Here is a 22,181-nt window from a genome sequence, read left to right as displayed (position 1 = left end):
AATGTTGGCCTTTTTTGCTTGGGGTTGGAGTTTAAAAGTGGGTAGGTCTCACGTTACAACAGTACAGCATGTTGCTAATCTGCTGTGTATGGTTTTGGTTCACATGTAAGGAAGGATATATTGGCATTGAAACCAATTCCATAGAGATTTACCAGGCTGATTCTTGGTAAAGGATTTGCTGATGTTACGATAATGGAGATTAACAGCTTAACCAAATCAGCCTTTCTAACTCTGCATTTGCAACGCAGTACAATTAAAGCCTTCAAAGATCCTCAAGATTGATCAGATGGCTCCTTACAGACTTTTCTGAATAACCAATCCCAGATTTTTAAGTCGTCAATTCTCAACACCATTTGTAGCTTAAATGAAACACTTTGTTAAAAAGACAATTTATTAGTGATATAGTAACTTTAGCAGAGCAAAATTAAGCAAAGGATGCCTGTGCTTTAATCTTTGTTTTCAACCCCATTAGCACAAAAGAGACAGACAAAACAGAGTTAACAAATATATCAGATAAATCTGGCTAGATTACTTGACTGGTTTTTCATCATGCATTGTTTCACAAGTGTTTTCTTTGTTTCTTGGTTGACCTTCTGAAGATGTTGATCAGGGCACCTCTTCAACTCAGTCAGAAGTCAATTAGTGATACTTGGCTTCTGTTCTGTGGACTGCCCGTAGCTGAAAACAGGATGTTAGGGAGGGAGCTTTCAGATCTTCGTGTTGTAGCATCAACAGCCGAACTCTTTCTCGTAGAACACATGATTAGATTAGATTCCCTACAGTGTGGGAACAGGCCCTTCGGCCCAACAAGTCCACACCGCCCCTTGAAGCATCGCACCCAGACCCATCCCCCTATAAACCCCCACACCCCTGAACACTACGGGCAATTTAGCATGGCCGATCCACCTAGCCTACACATCTTTGAACTGTGGGAGGCAACCCACGCAGACACGGGGAGAATGTGCAAACTCTACACAGACAGTTGCCCGAGGTTGGAATCGAACCTGGGTCCCTGGTGCTGTGAGGCTGCAGTGCTAACCACTGAGCCACCATGCCGCCCTCAGTTCTGAGGAAGGGTCACTGGACCAGAAACGTTCACTTTTTTTTCTCCTCCACAGATGCTGCCAGACCTGCTAAGCTTTTCCAGCAACTTTGTTTTTGTTCGTAAACTAAAAGTAATGATAGATTAGTAAAGATTTTCATATTTATCAAAAACAGCTAAACAAGGTTAGCCCTTCATTAGTGTTTAGTAGAAGAAAGGATGTTTTTATTGAATCATGCAAGATTCTGGAGAGGCTGAAAATATCTAAAGTATAACAAAGTATTTAAAGAGAAGATAAATAGATTATTGAAATAATGAATTGAAAACTGAGGAGCTAATTCAAAAGAGATCTTGGAGTGGTGTGGTCTGGTTCAGTGGCTGGAATGGCCTACTCGTGCTGTTAATTCTTATGTTCTTGTTGTAAAAACGGCTTGGTGTGACGGATATGATGGAAAAATATATGTGAACATAATCAAATTTCGTTGTTTTATTACTTTGTAGATATATGGTGTCATTTAGCCCTTTGATGGATACGAAAGATGATCCTCAAGCCATTATCATTTGGGATGTGTTAACAGGCCAGAAGAAGCGAGGATTTCATTGTGAGAGCTCTGCTCATTGGCCAATATTCAAGTGAGTGTCTGAGGAATTCAAATTGAACCTTTGCTATATGGTGCTTTAAAGTAACCCATTGATTATCGTAGAGCATAACTGTGCATGTTCACAATATTTGTTTCACCATCCTTATAACACTTATTCCTGTTAAGACTCTTTTTGTCACGTGTTTGCCATTTTATATTTTAAACCAGTATTTATCTACATCTTTTGGATTTACGTTTACCTTTTGGATATTCATAGGTGACATCTCCTCTGTTTCACGTGGAGTTTGACCTTTCTACCTAGCTTAGTCCCATTATTCTGAATTGAAAAGTCAATTGTTAAAGGCTGATACTAAAACTAATCTTGATTTTGTCTTTAATTTAAATGCCAAGTGAAACAATACAAGCACATACTCCCTGATTCAACTATGCCATTTTCAGGAAGTGTCTCTTTTTGCCAACTATGCTCAATTGAAACCCACTTAATGCCTTCTATCTGCATATAGTTAAAGGTAATAATATCTAGTTAACGCAACTATTATCTTGCCACCTCTTGTAATAAAAGTAATTGAAGTAATAAAATAACTGAAAGTGTAATTTACTAGTTTAAGTAATTGTGAACTTTACAAGCTCATAGAGAAAAAAAACTCAGATCTCTCCTTAACAGTTTTCTCAAGACTGTGTTTTCTGCTGCCTTCTCATCCACTGTTCTCTACACTTATTTCTGACCCAACCACTTTATCATTTGGATTTTTTTCCTCACTAGCAACTTTGCCTTTCTTTACAAATATATTTTAAAATAAATCTCCAGGCACAATTTAAGAAAACATTCAGCAACTTTCCATTTCCCCTCACTTCCAGGTTTTTGAACCTGGCAGTGACTTACTAATGTTCTCACACATTAAGACCATCCTTTTAACATGACTGCATTGCACAGTCCTCCCGTTTTTGCTTTCCCTCCATTACTACTACACGGTACCAACAGTTACTTGCAAACTCAGCATCGTCCCTTACATCATGACTCACTAACTGGTACCAAGGTATAGTATTTCTAATGAAATTGTTTTTGCAATAAATTTTGAGATGTGTACGAAACTTTGGGAGTATTGCAAAATACTCAGACTATATTTAATATTGAAGACTGTTTTGTGAAAGTGTGAAACGTAGAGCCTGTATGTCATTTTAAATGGTGGTTCTTCAATAGATGGAGCCATGATGGGAAATTTTTCGCGCGAATGACACAAGACACGCTTAGTATTTATGAAACACCTGTGAGTATTTCTATCAACTGAGAGAACCTTTAACTGTTCCATTTTAAGGAAAACTCCATAAGCAAAGTAAAATAATTAAAATGAATAGATTGCTTTTATTAGTTTGAAATTAAGATTTCCAATAGCAATGAGAGATTAGAATGTCAGCAATTTTGGAAGCCTGATTATAATGCTGATTATTGTTGAGACCATGGAGAGCTTATAAGAAGTGGGAGAAATCACAATCCGATCTAGAATTTCAACAATATAGTGGGAATGTGCAGATTCACAGACGATAATGAAATGTGAAACAATCACATTTTGAACAGTATTGTGAGGAATTGATATGCAGGTGACAAATTCAGTAAATGCCTCCAAATCAAGACCCTCAGCCAGCATGTGTATTCGTTTTTTACAAGATAAGTAACATCTGCTGAATATTAACTTTAAAACCCCATTTGAATGTTTGTGTATTAGCTGTAAATAACTTCTGTCTGTATCATCAGATGGGAAATTCGAGTAAACGATAAAAAGGAATTACAAATGAATTTGTATGTAATATTTCACTAGGACAAAGTGGCAATGGTGACTACTCTGTAAACTCATGCCTCTACTCAGCAGAGCTGGCCCTTAACAATATGATCGGCATTTTGATCGGCGTTTCAGTGGTGAATCAGTGTTCACAGTCTAAATTCAACAAATCTGATCTCGAGAAAAGAATCATATATTGTACAGCAGCCAAGGACAAAATTTAGGGAAGTGGAAATATGTGACTGTAGCCTTCCTTTTGTGGCCTAGTGGTTAGGATTCGCTGCTCTCACTGCTGCCTGGGTTCAGTTCCTGGCCAGGGAACTCGAGTTGTCTTTGGCTAGATTTAGGGGCGGCACGGTGCCTCAGTGGTTAGCACTGCTACCTCAGCACCAATAACCTGGGTTTAATTCCACCCTCAGGACACTGTCTGTGTAGAGTTTGTACATCCTCCCCGTGTCTGTGGGTTTCCTCTGGGTGCTCCGGTTTCCTCCCACAGACCAAAGATGTACAGGTTAGGTAAATTGTCCGTGCTAAATTGCTCATAGTGTTCAGGGATGTGTAGATTAGGCTGGTCACAGAGGAATGAGCTTGTGTCGGATTGTCTGAGGTTTGGTGTGGACTTGTTGGGCCCAAGGGCCTGTTTCCACATGTAGGGATTCTACTCTATTCTAATAGAAAAATGAAACTTGATTAGAGCACCGAATGAGATTTTAGTTGTTTTGAAGGTTTGGTATTATTTTTATCTTCAATGAAATTAATGCTGCCCTTTTTAAATTCTCAGTCGATGGGGCTGTTGGATAAGAAAAGCCTGAAGATCAGTGGAATTAAGTAAGTGCATGTACTTTATGATGGTAAATTTCCAAATTTTGTTGACTTCTGGATTCATTTAAAAAGTGACGCCTTTGAGCATTCTGTTTCTGTTTTTAAATTACTTTTTGCCTGTGTTGTGCCTGCATCACCACTTTCTCATGTATTACCAGAGCAGTCTACTTGTCCACCTGCATGAATATCTCTTCCATGTCATCTTCTATATGTATTACACCAGCCAGGGAGTAATCTCGCTCGCTCGCTCTCGCTCACTCTCGCTCTTTATGTGGTCAGTTGTTCTACATGACACAAGTTTCAAGTTTTCAAATAGGCTATATTAAATTTGATTCTGTTTTCTCTCTAGGGATTTCTCATGGTCTCCAGGTGATAATGTTATTGCATTCTGGGTGCCAGAGGACAAAGATATTCCAGCCAGAGTCACGCTAATGCAGTTTCCAACACGACAAGAGATAAGAGTGCGCAATCTGTTCAATGTAGTGGACTGTAAATTGCACTGGCAGAAAAATGGAGATTACCTTTGTGTGAAAGTGGATAGAACCTTGAAGGGTATACAGGTATGTATGGATGTGGCCAACAAAACTGCAAGAATAGTCTAAGAAAAGAATTGGATATCAAATAACTTGTTTCATCTGGTATAATTTTCCCCTTTATGCAGGAAATTGCAAATTAAAATATCCAAACATAACAGATTGTTTTTAGTAGTTTGAAATTGTTTGTCAGTAGTGGAGGGATTTCAATCTAAGCAATTTTGGAAGCATGATCTTGTTGCCAGTCTTCTTTACGATTGTTGCCAAGACTGTGGAGAGCTTACAAGAACTGGGAGAGATCACAAACAGGTATGAAATTGCAGTAATATAATGAGAAAGTGCCATAATGAGAGAGAACATACAGGCAGCCATGTTTGGCTTTTCAATTGGCTGTGATGTATGATTTGTGTGTGTGTTGATATTGTTTTTGAAGTTTGTATATTGTGGAGGGTTTGCTTTGAATAAGGGACGAGGTTAAATTGTCCTTCAGAAACAGTGACCCAGTCCAGTGTGTGGTTCATAACGGGTGACTGGGGATCTTAGTTTGATTGAAAGATGTTCATGCTGTGGTGGGGGAACATGGGGGGTGCTCTGACCATTTGACCATTATTTGCAGTTAGGAGAATTTAAGGTGGACTTTTGTTTTGGGTCTGAAGACCCCAGTGTTGAGTAGAGAAGCAAGTTTAGTTTCTCTGCCATGAGAAGGGTTCAAGGCAGATCAGGAAATAAGTTGCATCAGCGGAACATTTTAGGTTGTGAGACTTCCAAATTAAGTGAATTTAGTTAGAAACCTGCCGGTTTTTAAGAACTTAAAGTTTAGACCCCCAGATTTGTGAAAATTTCATGAGATTTGGAAAGGATTGAGTTTTCTCCATAGTCCAGAGGAAAGAACCTGAAAGGAGTCAATTAACTAATACCTTGGAGTAGATGTAATTTCCCCGGACATGAATCTCTGTAGCATAGAGTTGGGAATGAATTGAAACTTAAAGTTTTAAAATACGGGAACACTAACTGGTTTTTTGGCTCTTTGGATAGCTTTTTACTGTATTTCTTTTTGCATAATAAACTTCTGCTTTGATAAAGGAAATCCCCAAGTCATGCAAATTTGTCTCAATAGCTAATCGCCGTATTAGTCCCAGAGGCAAATAAAATGATGTGTTGTGCCGGGTTTCATTCTTGGACCTCGCCAACCAAATTTCCTGAATTACACATTTCTTGCTGGAAGGCAATTTTATTTTCCACATTGACCCATTGTATCTTGTATTCTTACAAAGGACAGATGCTTCCAGTTGATGGTAAATTTGTATCTGATCGTTTTACAGCAACTGGAACTGATTTTTGCTGTAAATTTATGCAGATGTTACTTTAAACAAATTAGTCTCCTCTAATTCCAAAATTGTTCAACTTGAAACTCTTTCACCCAGAAGTTATCATGCAATTTCATTAGTTTGCCATTCAGAAGGCACATTTGAAGTTTAATTAAATTATGCACTTTGTTACTTCGTATGCAGCTGTGAATACATTTTAATTGTGTAATCTCATTTGTAGATACTAGAAGGCAGCTCACCACCACCTTCTCAAGGCCAACTAGGGATGGGCAAGAAATGCTGGCCAGCCAGCAACGCCCACATCCCAAAAATGAATAGGACAAAAATAATTGCACACATTTTGCACTGTTGGCAATGGGATCGAAGAACCGAAATTAAGTCAATAATTGCTCTTGTTAACATTCTGATCTGAATTGCCTGTATAATGTTCAGTGAGCGCTCTCTCTACAGGGTCTTGTGACTAATTTTGAAATCTTCAGAATGAGAGAAAAGCAGGTTCCTGTGGATGTAGTGGAAATGAAAGGTAAGTTATCTCCAATAGCCTTATCTGTGGCCTTGCTGGGGAGTGAAAGTTATAATTAAGGGGGAGGCAATGGCCCAAAGGTATTGTTTCTGCACTGTTAATCCGGAGACCTAGATAATATTCTGGGGACCCAGGTTCAAATCCTGCCGTGGCAGATGGTGGAGTTTGAATTCAGTAAAAATATCGGGAATTAAGGATGTTATAATGACCATGAACCCATTGTTGATTTTCGGAAAAGTCCATCTGTTTCGCTAATGTCCTTTAGGGAAGGAAACTGTCATCCTTACCTGGTCTGGCTGACATGTGACTCCCAACAGTCAGAAAGACAGAGGAGCTATGTAGGCAGTTCAGAGGTATGAGAGGAATATGGTTATAGTAGGTGGGGATTTCAACTTTATTTAAAAGATAAGAGAGAGGCAGGAGTGGTCATTGGACCACTGGAAAATGAATTTGTAGAAGTAATGGGGAGCAAAGAAATGACGGAGAAACTAAGTACTTTGCATCAGCTGTCACATTGGAAGACACCAGCATTCCAAAACTTGAGAGAGTCAGGGGGTAGAGATGAGTGTAGTGGCTATCACTCAGAAGGTGCTGGGAAAGCTGGAAGGTCTGAAGGTGGATAAGTCACCTAGACTAGATTGCCTGCATTCCAGTGTTCTGAAGACGGTCGCTGAGGAGATGGTAGAGGCATTGGTGATGATCTTTCAGGAATCTCTGGATCCAGGGAGTGCCCTTGAGGAGTAGAAAATGGCTAATGTAATACTCCTGCTTAAGAAGAGAGGAAAGCAGAAGACAGGAAGTGATAGACTGGCTAACCTGACCTCAGTTGTTAAGATTTTTGGGCCCATTGCTATTAGGGATGAAATTGTGGAGTAATTGGAAGTGCATTGTAAAATAGGGCAGAACTGGCACACATTGGTCAGGCATGGTCTACCTTTACCTTGTCAAAAGAAGTCTAACAGATTAGTCAATGAGCAAGTTAGACAAAGCAGACCTGGTGGCAGTGATCTATTTGGGTTTCCAGAAGCCGACTAAATAAGTCAAGAGACCATGGTATTAGGGGTAAGGTACTGGCTTGGATAAAGGATTGCCTTCTGCCATTCAGCCAGAGTTGAGGGATAAAGGGGTGTTTTTCAGCATGATAACCATTGACTTTTAGTGTATTTCCATAAAATTCAGTGATGGGTCCACAAATATTTGTGTTCTACATTAACAGTCTGGATGAAGGAACTGAGGGCATTGTTACTAAGTTTGCAAAAGATATAAAGTGGAGGGACAGGGAGTATCGAGGAAGCGGGAACGCCTCAGAACGAGTTGGACAGTCTCGGAGAGTGAGCAAAGAAACGGCAGTTTCTTAAATTTGTTGGCAGAATGAGGACATCACTGGCTAGGCCAGCACTTATTGCCCATTCTTAATTGCTCATGGGGCAAATCATGCTGTAGCAAGATTTGAACCCAGGTTCCCCGAACATTGTACGGGCCTCTGGATTAAGTCTGGCAATAGTACCACAAGGCCGTTGCTTCCCCATGGAATACAATGTGAGAAAGTGTGAAGTTTTTCACTTTGGGAAGAAAGAAAGGTGAAGACTGCTTTCTAAATGGGGAAAAGCTTTGGGATTCTGAAGCATAAAGGAACTTGGGAGTCTCAGTAGAGGATTCTTTAAGGTTAACTTCAGAGTTAGGAAGTCGAATGCAGCGTTGGCATTCATTTCAAGAGGGGTGGAGTACAACAACAGAGAGGCTGTAGAAGGTTCTAGTCAGAACCGCATTTGGAATGTTTTGAGCAGTTTGGGTCCTGTATGTAAAGATGGATATGTTGCCCTTGGTGTGGATCCAGAAGTGGTTTACAAGAATGGTCCTCTGGGTGAATGTGTTGTCAGTGGTTAAGGAATTTCTTCAGCAAAAGAGTGATTAATCTGTGGGCTACATTGCAGCATTGTGGAGGCTAAGCCATTAGATGGGGTGGAATTTTGGAAGTGCACCTAAGAGAATGTTTTGAGCCAATATGTAGTTAGTCATATTAAAGATTTGCACAGTGCGAGACCTAATGCTAGGCACTGAAGCTCTCAAGTGGTTGTAGTGTCAGTGAATGAGCATTTTGAGGATATTGACCACACCTGTAATTTTCATGGTCGTTCTGGAAAGGGACAAGGATTGTGCAGAAGTTGTCTCTAAATTGGGGGAATGCCAGTTTCTATGCCATTAGGCAGGACCTGGCAGACATAGAATCATAGAATCCCTACAGTGTGGAAGTAGGCCGTTTGGCCCATCAATTCTGCACCAACTCTCCAAAGAGCATTCCACCTTAATCCACCCTGTCCCTGTAACCGCGCATTTCCCATGGCTAGCCCGGCTAGCCCACCTAAACTGCACAGCTTTGGCCTGTGGCTGGAACCTGGTGGAAACCCACGTACATAGAAGCAAACTCTGCTTCCTGCCACCGCCCCCCCCCCCCCCCCCGCCCCCCCAGCAAGGAGATTATTGTGGAAAGAATGGGGACTAGTAGAAGCCAAAGGCACAGTCTGTGTGTGGAGCCAGAGGACTTGGCTGAGGTCTTAAGTGAATATTTCTCATCTGTATTCAAAAAGAAAAAAGACATTGTAGCTCGAATTCTGTTAGGATGGTGAGGTTCTAGAGAATTAAGATTTTAAGGAAGGAGGTATTAGATGCTTTAGCCAGCATAAAGGTGCTTAAGTCCTCAGATCCTGGTCATCCCAGGCTGCAGTAGGAAGCAAGAGAGGAGATTTCTGGGGCTGCGATACCTAATAAGTAAATGCCAAATGAATGGAGAATAGCTAATATAGTTCGTTTGTTCAAGAAGGATAGCAGAGATAGGCCAGGTCATTACAGAACAGTTCATCTGAAGTTGGTGGTAGGGAAATTACTGGAAAAAATTCTGAGGGGTAGGGCTAATCAACACGTGGAACGGCAGTGATTGATCAGGGATTTGTTGGAGGGACATCCTGTATGACTAATTTATTTGAGCTTTTGAAAGGTAATTAAATATGTTTAATACAAACCGAAAGAACTGCACACGTTGTAAATCAGAAACAAAAACAGAAGTTGCTGGAAAAGCTCAGCATGTTTGGCAGCATCTGTGAAGAAAGCTTCAGGTCCAGTGACCCTTTGTCAGAACACAGCACTAAATAGATTGATAAGGATAATGCCATTAATGTGGTTTACATGGACTTCAGTAATATTTTTGACAAGGTCCCACATGGAAGACTGGTTCAAAAGGGTAAGAGCCCATGGGATCCAATGATAAGTTGGCAACATTCATCCAAACTTGGCTTAAAAAAGGAGGCAAAGGCTGATGGTGGAGGGATGTTGTTGTGATTAGAAGTCCCTGACCAGCGGTCTACCACAATAATTGGTGATGGGACCTTTGCTGTTTATGTTTTGGATGTAAATGTAGGAGGTATAATTTGTGAGTTTGCAGATGGCACAAAAATTGGTGGTGTTAATGAGGACAATGGCCTTGGGCTATAGTCTGATATTGATCAAATTGGACTGAGCAATGTAGTTCACATTTAATCTCTAACTGTAAAGTGATGTGTTTTGAGAGACCTAATAAGGGAAAGATACATACAGTGAATGATAGGTCACAAGGGAATGTGGAGGAACAAAGGGACTCTTGGTGTATAAGCCCATAGACCCGTGAAGACGTCAGCACAGGTAGACAGGAGGTGAAGGCGGCATTTGGAATGCTTGCCTTCATTAGCCATGACGTACAATATGGGAGCATGGAAGTCTTGTTACAATGTTGTGGAGGATTGATTAGGTTACAGGTGGAAGATGGTCTGCCGTTCAGCTTATCATACTATTGCAAGGACATATTGGACTGGAGAGGATGCAGAGGACATTGACCAGGATGTTGCCTGGGATGGAAAGTTATAAGGATCTGGATAGTCTGGATTTGTTTTCCCTGGAAGTTGTGGGTAGGGATCTGAATAAGGTATACAAAATTGTGAGGCATAGATAGGATACATAGTGAGAATATTTTCCTAGTGGTGGATGCCTTGAAGACCAGAGGAGACAACTTTAAGGTGAGGAGTAAGTGGTTTAGGGGAGAGCGAAGGAAACATTTTTCACACAGTGAGAGGTAGAAATGTGAAGCGTGCTGTTTGAGGTGGCAGTGGAGGCTACTGTTGCAGTTGTAAGAGCGCTTAAAATGGTATGGTAGAGTACTGATAACTGGGATTACAATAGTTTAGTATTTTAGTCAACTTGGTATATTGCACTAAGACGTAAAGCACAGGAACAGACAATAAATTACACTACATAGGAGGTAGTTCATCATGCCTGTGTTGGCTCTGAGAACACGATCTAACTTGTCAGGCTGCCTTGTTCTTTCCACATAACCTGTCAAATTTTCAGCTTCCTAATACTTTTCTAGTATTTTTTGTTGATGCCTGTTAAAGGTGATTTCACTATCCTTTCAACGAGTGTAAAAACTGTTCTCATGTCACAGCTTCTTTTTCCAATTCTCCTGTAGTTGGAAGCAATTTATTCTTATCTACTCTATTAAAATCCTTTCGTCTGTTTGTAATATCTAATCCCTTCAGACTGAAACCTCATCATACCTATTCATACCTATTGATATTTTCTGGCCTTCACTGAGATCTTCACATTTTCCTTCCTGAATGGCCTCCTAAAGTTTTCCTCAAGTGTGATATCTAGACTTGGGATCCAGATAAGGCCTAACAAGTATTTATGGAGTTTTAATATAAAATTTATTCCTTTTTCTTTTTAATTGCACACTGCCTTGTTTTATAAAACCAAGGATCCCGCTGTTCATTTTAATAGCGTTCTCAACTTACTGTGCCATCTACAAAGACTCATTGACATACATTACATCCTTTCCTGAAAACTGTTCCAGTTCTGGATGTGAGTTTGCTCGCTGAGCTGGAAGGTTTGTTTTCAGACGTTTTGTCACCATTCTAGGTAACATCAGCAAGCCTCCGGTGAAGCGCTGGTATAATGTCCTGCTTTCTATTTATCTGTTTAGGTTTCCTTGGGTTGTTGATATCATTTCCTGTGTTGGCGATGTCATTTCCTGTTCTTTTTCTCAGAGGGTGGTAGGTGGGCTCCAAATCAGTGTTTGTTGATGGAGTTCCGGTTGGAATGCCATGCTTCTAGGAATTCTCGTGCGTGTCTCTGTTTGGCTTGTCCTAGGATGGATGTGTTGTCCCAATCAAAGTGGTGTCCTTCCTTATCTGTATGTAAGGATACTAGTGATATTGGGTCATGTCTTTTTGTGGCTAGTTGATGTTCATGTATCCTGGTGGCTAGCTTTCTGTCAGTTTGTCCAATGTAGTGTTTGTCACAGTTCTTGCAAGGTACTTTGTAAATGACGTTCGTTTTGCTTGTTGTCTGTTTAGGGTCTTTTAAGTTCATTAGATGCTGCTTTGGTGTGTTGGTGGGTTTGTGGGTTACCATGATGCCAAGAGGCCTGAGTCGTCTGGCAGTCATTTTCGAAATGTCTTTGATGTAGGGGAGAGTGGTTATGGTTTCTGGGCCTGTTTTGTCTGTTTGTTTGGGTTTGTGGCTGAGAAATCTGTGGACTGTGTTCCTTGGGTACCTGTTCTTTTTGAATAAGCTGTATAGGGGATTTTCTTCTGCTCTTCATAGTTCCTCTGTGCTGCAGTGTGTGGTGGCTCGTTGAAATAATGTTCTAATGCAGCTTCGTTTGTGGGTGTTGGGATGGTTGCTTCTGTAGTTCAGAACTTTGATAAAAAGAACAGGAAATGACATCAGCAATCTAAGGAAACCTATTCAGATAAATAGAAAGCAGGACATAACACCAGTGCCTCACCGGAGGCCCACTGATGTTACCTAGAATGGTGACGAAATGCCTGAAAACGAACCCTCCAGCTCAGCGAGCAAACTTACATCCAGAACCTCAACCTGAGCTATAAATCTTCTCAAAACTCACCAACTGCTCCTGTACTGAGTCTTGACGGATTTGTAAAGTTTTGTATTGATGCTGTCATTCTTCTGACCAAAATACATCATGGTTTCTCCTGTTCAATTTTGTTATGACATGCCTACCCATTTTACCCTCTGACCTCGCCAGAGATTGTTGCTATTTTCCTCTTGACTTCCTGAATTTGAATATTCTTTCTTTCCCTTTCCCATTTCACTTCCTTCAAGGAAGGTTGCACTTACACATGAAACAAAGACCATGTTGTGGATCTGTCTCGCTCCACTCAAGTCTATCCCAGGACACTGCAAAGCTGGTGGGGAAAATTGCACGGCCCTGATCAGACATATTTGTATCATTTACAGCCATGGATGAGGTGGCAGAAGACTGAAGAGTGGCTAATGTTGTACCATAATAAGAATGGCTGCAGAGAAAAGCCAGGGCATTACAGACTGGTGAGCCTAACGTCAGTGGTGAAAAAGTTGTTGCACGGGATTCTGAGACAGGATTTACGTGTGTTTGAAGGCAAGGACTGGTTGGGATAGTCAACGTGATATAGCGCATGGGAAATCATGTCTCGTTAACCTAGTTTAGTTTTTTTGAAGAGGTGATCAAGAAGATGCACGAAGGTATGCATTGTCTACATGGACTGGAGCAAGGTCTTTGACAGGGTTCCACATGGTAGACTGGGATCTAGGGAGAGCTAGCCAATTGGATACAAAATTGGCTTGAGGGTAGGAGACAGTGGTGGTAGAAAGTTGTTGTTTGTACTGGAGGCCTGTAAGCAGTGGTGTGCCATACAAACGATTCAGATTACAGTGCAGAAAAGGCCCTGAAGCCCATCAAGTCTGCACCAACATAACTACCACTAAAAGCATGCTAACCCCAATTTCCTGCACTTGTCCCATATCATAGAATTCATACAGTGTGGAAACAGGTCTTTTTGGCCCAACAAGACCACACCGACCCTTGGAGCATCCCACCCAGACCCGTCCCCTATAACCCACCTAATCGAAACATCCCTGAACACTCTGGGCAATTTAACATGGCCAATCCACCTAGCCTGCTCATCTTTGGATTGTGGGCGGAAACTGGAGCACCTGGAGAAACCCATGCAGACTGTCAACTGAGGGTGAAATTGAACCCAGGTCCCTGACGCTGTGAGGCTGCAGTGCTAACCACTGAGCCACCGTATCTTTAAATGTTGTAATGTTTTAAGTGCTCTTCCAGATTTTTTTTTAAATGTTGTAAGGTTTTCAGCCTCCACTGCCTTCTCAGGCAGTGCAGTCCAAACTTCCATCATCTGCTGAGTGCAACGTTTTTTTAATCTCCCCCAAATCTTGTCTGAATCTCCTGCCCCTTACCCTAAAACTATGCCTTCTCGTGATTGATCCCTCAACCAAGGGGAATAGCTACTCACCCTGCCCTTACCCCTTATAATCTTTTACACTTCAATATGCCCCCTCCCTCCACAATCTCTGCTCTAGAGAAAACATACTAAGCCTATCCAGTCTCTCCTTATAGCTCAATTTTTTCATCCCGGGCAATATCCTGGTGAACTTCCTCTGTAGCTCCCTAATGCTGTCACATCCTTCCTATAATAAGACAAGCAGAACCGCACACAATGCTTCAGCTGTGGCCTGACCAAAACTTTGTAAAACAACATGATCTCCTTGCTATTAGGCTTTATGTCAGGACTGATGGAAGCAGGTGCCCTATATGCCGCCTTAATTACCCTTAATTACGTACTCTGCTGGAATGTGTGAATAATTATCCCAAGATCTCTCTCTGTTGCTCTAAGCTACCCTATGTCCTGCCATTCATTAATTAGTCCCTCCTTTTGTTTCTTCTTCCAAAATTCATAACATCACACTTATCAGAATTAACTGCCATTTGATGAAGTCATCTACATCTTCCTGTAACCTTAGTCATGCCAACTGCTAATCATGGTATTGTCTGCAAATTTGCTTAACATTGTCCCCACATTTTCGTCCCCACATTTTCATCTGCATCATTTTACCTATTTCATAAACAATAAGGTTCCCAGTACAGATCCTTGTGGTATACTGCTGAATGCCAGCCTCAAATTGCTTGAACAGCCTTCTACACTTTGTGTCCTATTACAGAGCCAGTTTCTGTTTCATCTCAAAGTTTCCCTCATTTACATCTTAATCAGTCTGTCAAGTAGGACCTTATCACAGGCTTTGCTGAAATCCGTGTAAACTGCCTCAACTGAACTTGGTGCATCCACACACTTGATCACATTTTCAAAAAAAATTCTATCACATTTCCCAGGCTTGTCCTCACACTGACGAAGCCATGCTGACTATCCCTAATTGATCCTTTTCCAAATGGGTATTAATCCTCTCCTTCAGATTTTTATCCACAGGTTTCCCTTTGTGAGACTCACCGATCTCTAATTTCCTGGTCCGCTCTACCATCATTCTTGAAAAGTGGAACCACGTTCATCTTCCTCCAGTCATCTTCCTCCAGTCTTCTGGCACACCCTGTAGGCAGAGTCATAGAGTTGTACAGCATGGAAACAGACCCTTAGGTCCAAGTCGTGCATGCTGACCAGATATCCTAAACTAATCTAGTTCGGTTTGTCAGCATTTGGCCTATGTACCTTTTTAACCTTTCCTATTCACGTATCCAGATTACTTTTAAATGTTGTAATTGTACCAACCTCCTGCACTTCCTCTGGCAGCCCATTCCATGCACAAACCACCCTCCACATGAAAAAGTTAATTCTTATGTCCTTTTAAAATCTTTCCCATCTCGCCTTAAACCTGAGTGAAACGAAAGATTTGTGTCCCTCCAGTTTTCTGCCTTGTCTCCAATAGCATCGTGGGATGCAATTCATCTGGGCCAGAGGATTTGTCTTTTTTTGTTTGAAATCCATCAGAGCCTCCAACCACCCGCCATTTCCTATGTCTAGATATTATGACTATTGAGGTACTGCTTTTAATCAATGCCAGAATTCTTGATGCAAAACCTCATTCCACAGTTTGCCCATATTGTTGGTACCAACATGTCCCTCCCCTATCAGGATTCCCTGCAGGCATCGGTGACATCCCTGACTCTTGCACCAGGGAGGCAAAATACCATTTTGGAGTCATGTCTTCAGCTGCAGAAGCGCCTGTCTGCTCCCTTGACTTAAAGAATATCCTATCTCTCTTGCTCTTCCTTTCCTCTTCTCCTCTCCCCTGACCCCACCAACAGTCAAGCTGCTTCTGGCGCTAGAAACTTGGTTCTGACTGCATTCCTCCGAGGTACCAGCATCTTCCTCAGCTTCCAAAATGGAACGGTGATTAGTGAGTGGGACCCCAGGGGACTCCTGCAATATCTGCCTGTTCTTTTTGAACTATCTGGTGGTCACCCATTCCCTTCTTTCCTCTAGTCACTGGAGCTGCCGCATGATCACCTATTTAAAAGTGCTATCCATTATACCGCTCAGCCTCAAGGATGCATCACAGGGTCTCCACCTTATGCTCAATCTCGAAGATTCAACTTCCAGTTTCTGCGGCTGGGAGCACTCGTGGTTATCTAGGACATTTGTCAAGGTGCAGGACTCCACACATATGACATGCTGCACATTGTGTTTGGCTGACCTCTCCTGAAATCTCTTAAACTTACAATTAATGCCTTAGATGAGAATAATTAGTTTTATTTTGTTAAGACATCCTACTCTATTACTATCACTAAGGTTATGAAAAGCTAAATTGTAACTAAGTTCCCACTGCTCTAAAATCTGTTAGACAAATGGTTAATTGGTAAATGTCAGGTGTCCAGCACACGAATCTGGTGCCTTTCTCACCTGTTGATGTTATAACGTCAACAGGAACTGCACTGAAGATTTGTGTTTTGTTCATGCTGTACTTGATTTATGGCCTTGCTGGTAACTGTGTTGCTACCTCCCTGCTACTGCAGGGTTTCCTGATTGCTGCTCCAACCTAACTGCCCTGCGAAGATTTGGGTGAAAACATAGAAGGCATGGTTAGTAAGTTTGCAGATGACAGCAAAATTGGTAATTTAGTGGACAGTGAAGAAGGTTGTCTTGGGACAATAAAATCATCAACTGGGCCAGGAGGCTGAGGAATGGCAGATAATTTAGATAAGTGGGAAATATTGCATTTCGGTAAGGCAAATGGGCAGCACTTGCACGGTTAACAGTAGGTCCCTGTGGGATGTTATTGAACAGAGACCTAAAGGGTTCAGGTATATAATTTGATTAAAGTTTCATCGCAGGTAGATGGGGTTTGAAGGAGTTTGACGTGCTTGCCTTCAGTCAGGGTACTCGGTACTGGAGTTTGAAAGCCATGTTACAGTTGTACAAAACCATTGGTAAGGCCATATTTGCATACAATTCTGTTTGCCCTGCAATAGGAAGCATGTTATTAAACGTGAAATAGTGCAAGAAAGATGTGCAAGATGTTACCAGGACTGGAATGTTTGTTGTAAGGAGAGGATGGATTGGGTAGGACTCTTTCCCCTGGAGTTTAGGAGGCTGAGGGATGACATTGTAGAGGTTTATAAAATCATGAGGAGCATGGATAGGGTGAATAGCCATGTTCTTTACCTAAGGGTGAGGGAGTCCAAAACTAGAGGGCATAGGTTTAACCTGACAGGGGGACAGATTTAAAAAGAATCTGAGGGGCAACTTTGTCACAGAGGGTGATGCATATGTAAAATGAGCTGCCAAAGGAAGTGGTATAGGCAGGAACAATTAGAACATTTAAAAGACATTTGTGTGGACACATGGATAGGAAGGGTTGAGAGGGAGGCTAAATATAGGCAAATGGGGCTAGTTCAGTTTAGGAGACCTGGTTGACATGGACAGGTACGCTGAAAGGACTTTTCCATGCTGTTTAATTCTGCGACATTTGGTGAACAGAACTGGACACAGTCGTGGTTTAACCCAAACTTTACATAGGCTCAGCCTTACTTGTCTGTATTTGTATCGCTATTACGAAGCTCAAGTTCAGTCATGTTTTGCCAAAGATATATGCATCCTCAGGTCTTTTCTCCTTCCACTCTTTAAAGTTCATGGTGAAGTTTATGTTGCCTTTTCCCTTCCTTACCCATCTGTCAAAATGCATCACTTCACACTTCTTTGTATTAAATTGTATCTACCTGTTCTGTGATGCTATAATTGACCTGTCGCAATGAAATTATTGATGTCCTCCTCACTGTGAACCACATCTCCAAAGTTTGGGATTGTCAAAAATTTTGTGCAGTGGTTCTACCACTGAGACTTGGGGAACAGCAATGAGTACCATCCCCCAGTCTGAAAATTCAACTATTTACAATCAACTATTTATGACCTTCTATCCTGTAAGGCGATATTCAAACTAACACTGACAAATCTCTGTGAGCCACAGTTTTGTTAATCAATCTTGTACGTAATACTTCCTCAAAATTCATTTAGACTGCAGCTACTTACCCTTTAGCAATTCTTCACTATTACTTTTTTCAAAACAATTCAATTTGATTAATCAATTATGGTTTTCTGCCTTTTTATAACACTTGGCTCTTCAAGTGTTTATTTCTTTCCCTGCTTATTGTTTCTAAAATTTTACACACTATTACATACTAGAATAGGTCTGTCTGGTCCTATTGTAAAGTTGCTGAAATTGAAATACCTGCTGTTTCAAATTGTAAAAATTCCTGGCACTGTTTTACTAAAATACTTTATTTCAAGCTATTGGACAATTTTTATTTGGCCATAAGATTTCTATGAAATAACAAAAATAACAATGCATTAATCTAATACCTACCACAATCTATTTAGATTTGCTTAGATAAGGGGAAGTGTGCTTAAGTTTTAAAAGGGAGTATAAAATTGTAGAGATAGCAAGAACTGCAAATGCTGGAGTCAGAGATAATAGACAATAGACAATAGGTGCTGGAGCAGGCCATTCGGCCCTTCAAGCCAGCACCACCATTCGTTATGATCATGGCTGATCATCCACAATCAGTATCCTGTTCTCGCCTTATGCCCATAACCCTTGATTCCACTATCTTTAAGAGCTCTGTCTATCTCTTTCTTGAAAGCATCCAGAGAGTTGGCCTCCACTGCCTTCTGGGGCAGAGCATTCCATATATCTACCACTCTCTGGGTGAAGAGGTTTTTCCTCAACTCTGTTCTAAATGGCCTACCCCTTATTTTTAAACTGTCCTCTGGTCCTGGACTCACCCATCAGCGGAAACCTGCTTCCTGCCTCCACAGTGTCCAATCCCTTAATAATCTTATATATCTCAATCAGATCCCCTCTCATCCTTCTAAACTCAAGTGTATACAAGCCCAGTCGCTCCAATCTTTCAAAACATGATAGTCCCGCCATTCCTGGAATTGACCTTGTGAACTTACGCTGCACTCCCTCAAGAGCCAGAATGTCCTTCCTCAAATTGGGAGATCAAAACCGCACACAATACTCCCAGGTGCGGTCTCACCAGGGCCCTGTACAGCTGCAGAAGGACCTCTTTGCTCCTTTACTCAATTCCTCTTGTGATGAAGGTCAGCATGCTATTAGCTTTCTTCACTGCCTGCTGTACCTGCATGCTTGCTTTCATTGACTGATGTACAAGAACACCTAGATCTCGTTGTGCTTCCCCTTTACCTAACTTGACTCCATTGAGATAGTAATCTGCCTTCCTGTTCTTGCCACCAAAGTGTATAACCACACATTTATCCACATTAAACTGCATCTGCCATGCATCCGTCCACTGACCTAGCCTGTCCAAGTCACCCTGTATTCTAATAACATCCTCTTCACATTTCACACTGCCACCCAACTTTGTGTCATCAGCAAATTTGCTCATATTAGTTCTAATGCCTTCGTCTATATCATTAATATATATCGTAAACAGCTGTGGTCCCAGCACCGAACCTTGTGGTACCCCACTGGTCACTGCCTGCCATTCCAAGAGGGACCCGTTTATCACTACTCTTTTGCTTCCTGTCAGCCAGCCAATTTTCAATCCAAGTCAGTATTTTGCCCCCAATACCATGTGCCCTAATTTTGTTCACCAGTCTCCTATGTGGGACTTTATCAATGGCTTTCTGAAAGTCCAGGTACTCTACATCCACTGGCTCTCCCTTATCCATCTTCATAGATACATCCTCAAAAATTCCAGAAGATTAGTCAAGCCCGATTTTCCCCTTCGTAAATCCATGCTGACTCTGACCTATTCTGTTACTGCTATCCAAATGAGTCGTAATTTCATCTTTTATAATTGACTCCAGCATCTTTCCCACCACTGACGTCAGGCTAACCGGTCTGTAATTTCCTGTTTTCTCTCTCCCTCCTTTCTTGAAATGTGGGACAACATTTGCCACCCTCCAATCTGCAGGAACTGATCCTGAATCTGTAGAACCTTGAAAAATAATTACCAACGCATCCACAATTTCTAGAGCCACCTCCTTAAGTACCCTGGGATGCAGACCATCAGGTCCTGGGGACTTATCAGCCTTCAGACCTAACAGTCTATCCAACACCGTTTCCTGCCTAATATAAATACCCTTCAGTTCGTCCATTACCCTCAGTCCTTCACCCACTATTACATCTGGGAGATTGCTTGTGTCTTCCCTAGTGAAGACAGATACAAAGTACCTATTCAACTCTTCTGCCATTTCCTTGTTCCCCATAATAAATTCACCTGTTTCTGACTTCAAGGGCCCAATTTTAGTCATAACCTTTTTTTTTTCTTTTCACATACCTAAAAAAGCTTTTACTATCCTCCTTTTATATTTTTGGCCAGTTTTCCTTCATAGCTCATTTTTTCTCTGTGTATTGCCTTTTTAGTTATCCGCTGTTGCCTTTTAACAGCTTCCCAGTCCTCTGGCTTCCCACTCGTCTTTGCTATGTTATACTACTTCTCTTTTATTTTTATACAGTCCTTAACTTCCCTCGTCAGCCATGGCTGCCCCCGCCTCCCCTTAGCATCTTTCTTCCTCTTTGGCATGAACTGATCCTGCACCTTCTGCATTATATCCAGAAATAGCTGCCATTGTTGTTCCACTGCCATCCCTGCTAGGGTATTGTACCATTGAACTTGTACCAGCTCCTCCCTCGTAGCTCCATAGTTCCCTTTATTCAACTGCACTACTGCAATACATTAATCCAAACTGCAATAACAGTATGGAGCTGAAGGAACACAGCAGGCCAAGCAGCATCAGAGGAGCAGGAAAGTTGCTGTTTCGAGTAGGGGCCCTTCTTCAGAAAGTATAAAATTGTATCCTTGATTATACTTTTTAAAAACCTGAAATCATTAGTGGATTTTACTTACATATTGTTTTATCAATGTTTTTTTTTCCTTTTGCATTATGTCAGAGGGTATTATTGCTTTTGCTTGGGAACCAAATGGAAGTAAATTTGCAGTGCTACATGGAGAGGCACCCAGAATATCAGTATCTTTCTACCATGTGAAGAATAATGGCAAGATTGAACTCATCAGTAAGTAACTCCTCACTGGAAATTTGTTGTCATTACATGATTTCTTGTTTTGGTTTCTCCAGCAATTACTGGTTACTCCTGCACTTACCCTATCTTTCATAACCTTATAAAAATCTCTACCATCTCACCAGACACAACAAACCTGAATATGAATTAATCACATGGTGACACTTATGCCTGTTGATGGACAATAGCAAAACCATGACTCAGAACCATCTGAAAAAAGGCTTCAGTCTAAATCCAAGTTGCTAAAACAATCTCAAGTTGTAAAATGGAGCACAATTCAAACTGGCATGACTGAGAAAGTGCCTATTAATGTTGAACAATGTTAAATAAACACAATTTTATTCATCACCACTGCCTTTCCTGATAAATCTGTTCTCATATCGTCCTTCTTTATGCTTTCTCCGGCACTTCTATATCTTCGTTGCCTTATGGATACTCACTGAGGCTCTACACATGGTTAACAAAATCGCTACTTTTCAATTAAATCGTTTTAAAAATGGGTTCAAAGCAATTCATTTTGAACAGTTTGACATCTGGAAAGGGGTTTATACAAGTTAAGTTTTTTTTCAACCAGGCATACTCTGTAGCATCAAAGTGCCTACTTAATGTGATGGGAGTGGAAATTGGATTGCAGTGCGCCCTGGCTTAAATATACATGGCACTACAGACAAATATATGTAGGTATTACTAAGAAAAATATCGGCACTTAAAACTCTCGACAAGTTGTGAATGTTACATTGATCTTTCTAAGTTGTCACAATTCTAAACTCTTACTTCTGCTCATTCACTGTAATAGAAACTTAGAAAGAACGTAGAAAAAGTACAGCACAGTACAGGCCCTTCGTCCCACGATGTTGTGCCGTGGAATAATCCTAATCCAAAAATAAAATAACCTAACCTACATTCCCCTCAATTCACTGCTGTCCATGTGCATGTCCAGCAGTCGCTTAAATGTCACCTAATGAGTCTGCTTCCACGATTACCACTGGTAAACTATTCCATGCGCTCACAACTCTCTGGGTGAAGGACTTTCCTCTGACGCTTCCTCTCTACCTTCCTCCTAACACCTTTAAAATTGTGACCCCTCGTGGCAGTCAGTCCTGCCCTGAGGACAAGTCTCTGGCTATCGATTCTATCCATGCCTCTCATTACCTTGTACACCTCGATC

General features: G+C 41.3%; 1 protein-coding gene across 1 annotated transcript in view; it reads left to right on the top strand.

Moving 5' to 3' along the window:
- eif3ba (eukaryotic translation initiation factor 3, subunit Ba) overlaps window positions 1-22,181 on the top strand; it is a 69,037-nt gene that overhangs the window by 29,692 nt on the left and 17,164 nt on the right. The window contains exons 7-12 of the mRNA XM_048552703.2: window positions 1,544-1,675; window positions 2,846-2,912; window positions 4,204-4,250; window positions 4,594-4,804; window positions 6,556-6,628; window positions 20,885-21,007. Of these exons, the coding sequence (XP_048408660.1) occupies window positions 1,544-1,675; window positions 2,846-2,912; window positions 4,204-4,250; window positions 4,594-4,804; window positions 6,556-6,628; window positions 20,885-21,007 (653 nt within the window). The remainder of the gene's footprint in view (window positions 1-1,543; window positions 1,676-2,845; window positions 2,913-4,203; window positions 4,251-4,593; window positions 4,805-6,555; window positions 6,629-20,884; window positions 21,008-22,181) is intronic.

Source organism: Stegostoma tigrinum, chromosome 23, assembly GCF_030684315.1.
Source record: "Stegostoma tigrinum isolate sSteTig4 chromosome 23, sSteTig4.hap1, whole genome shotgun sequence".
In the NCBI taxonomy this organism is placed as follows: domain Eukaryota; kingdom Metazoa; phylum Chordata; class Chondrichthyes; order Orectolobiformes; family Stegostomatidae; genus Stegostoma; species Stegostoma tigrinum.
This window is presented reverse-complemented; position numbering and strand designations above follow the sequence as displayed.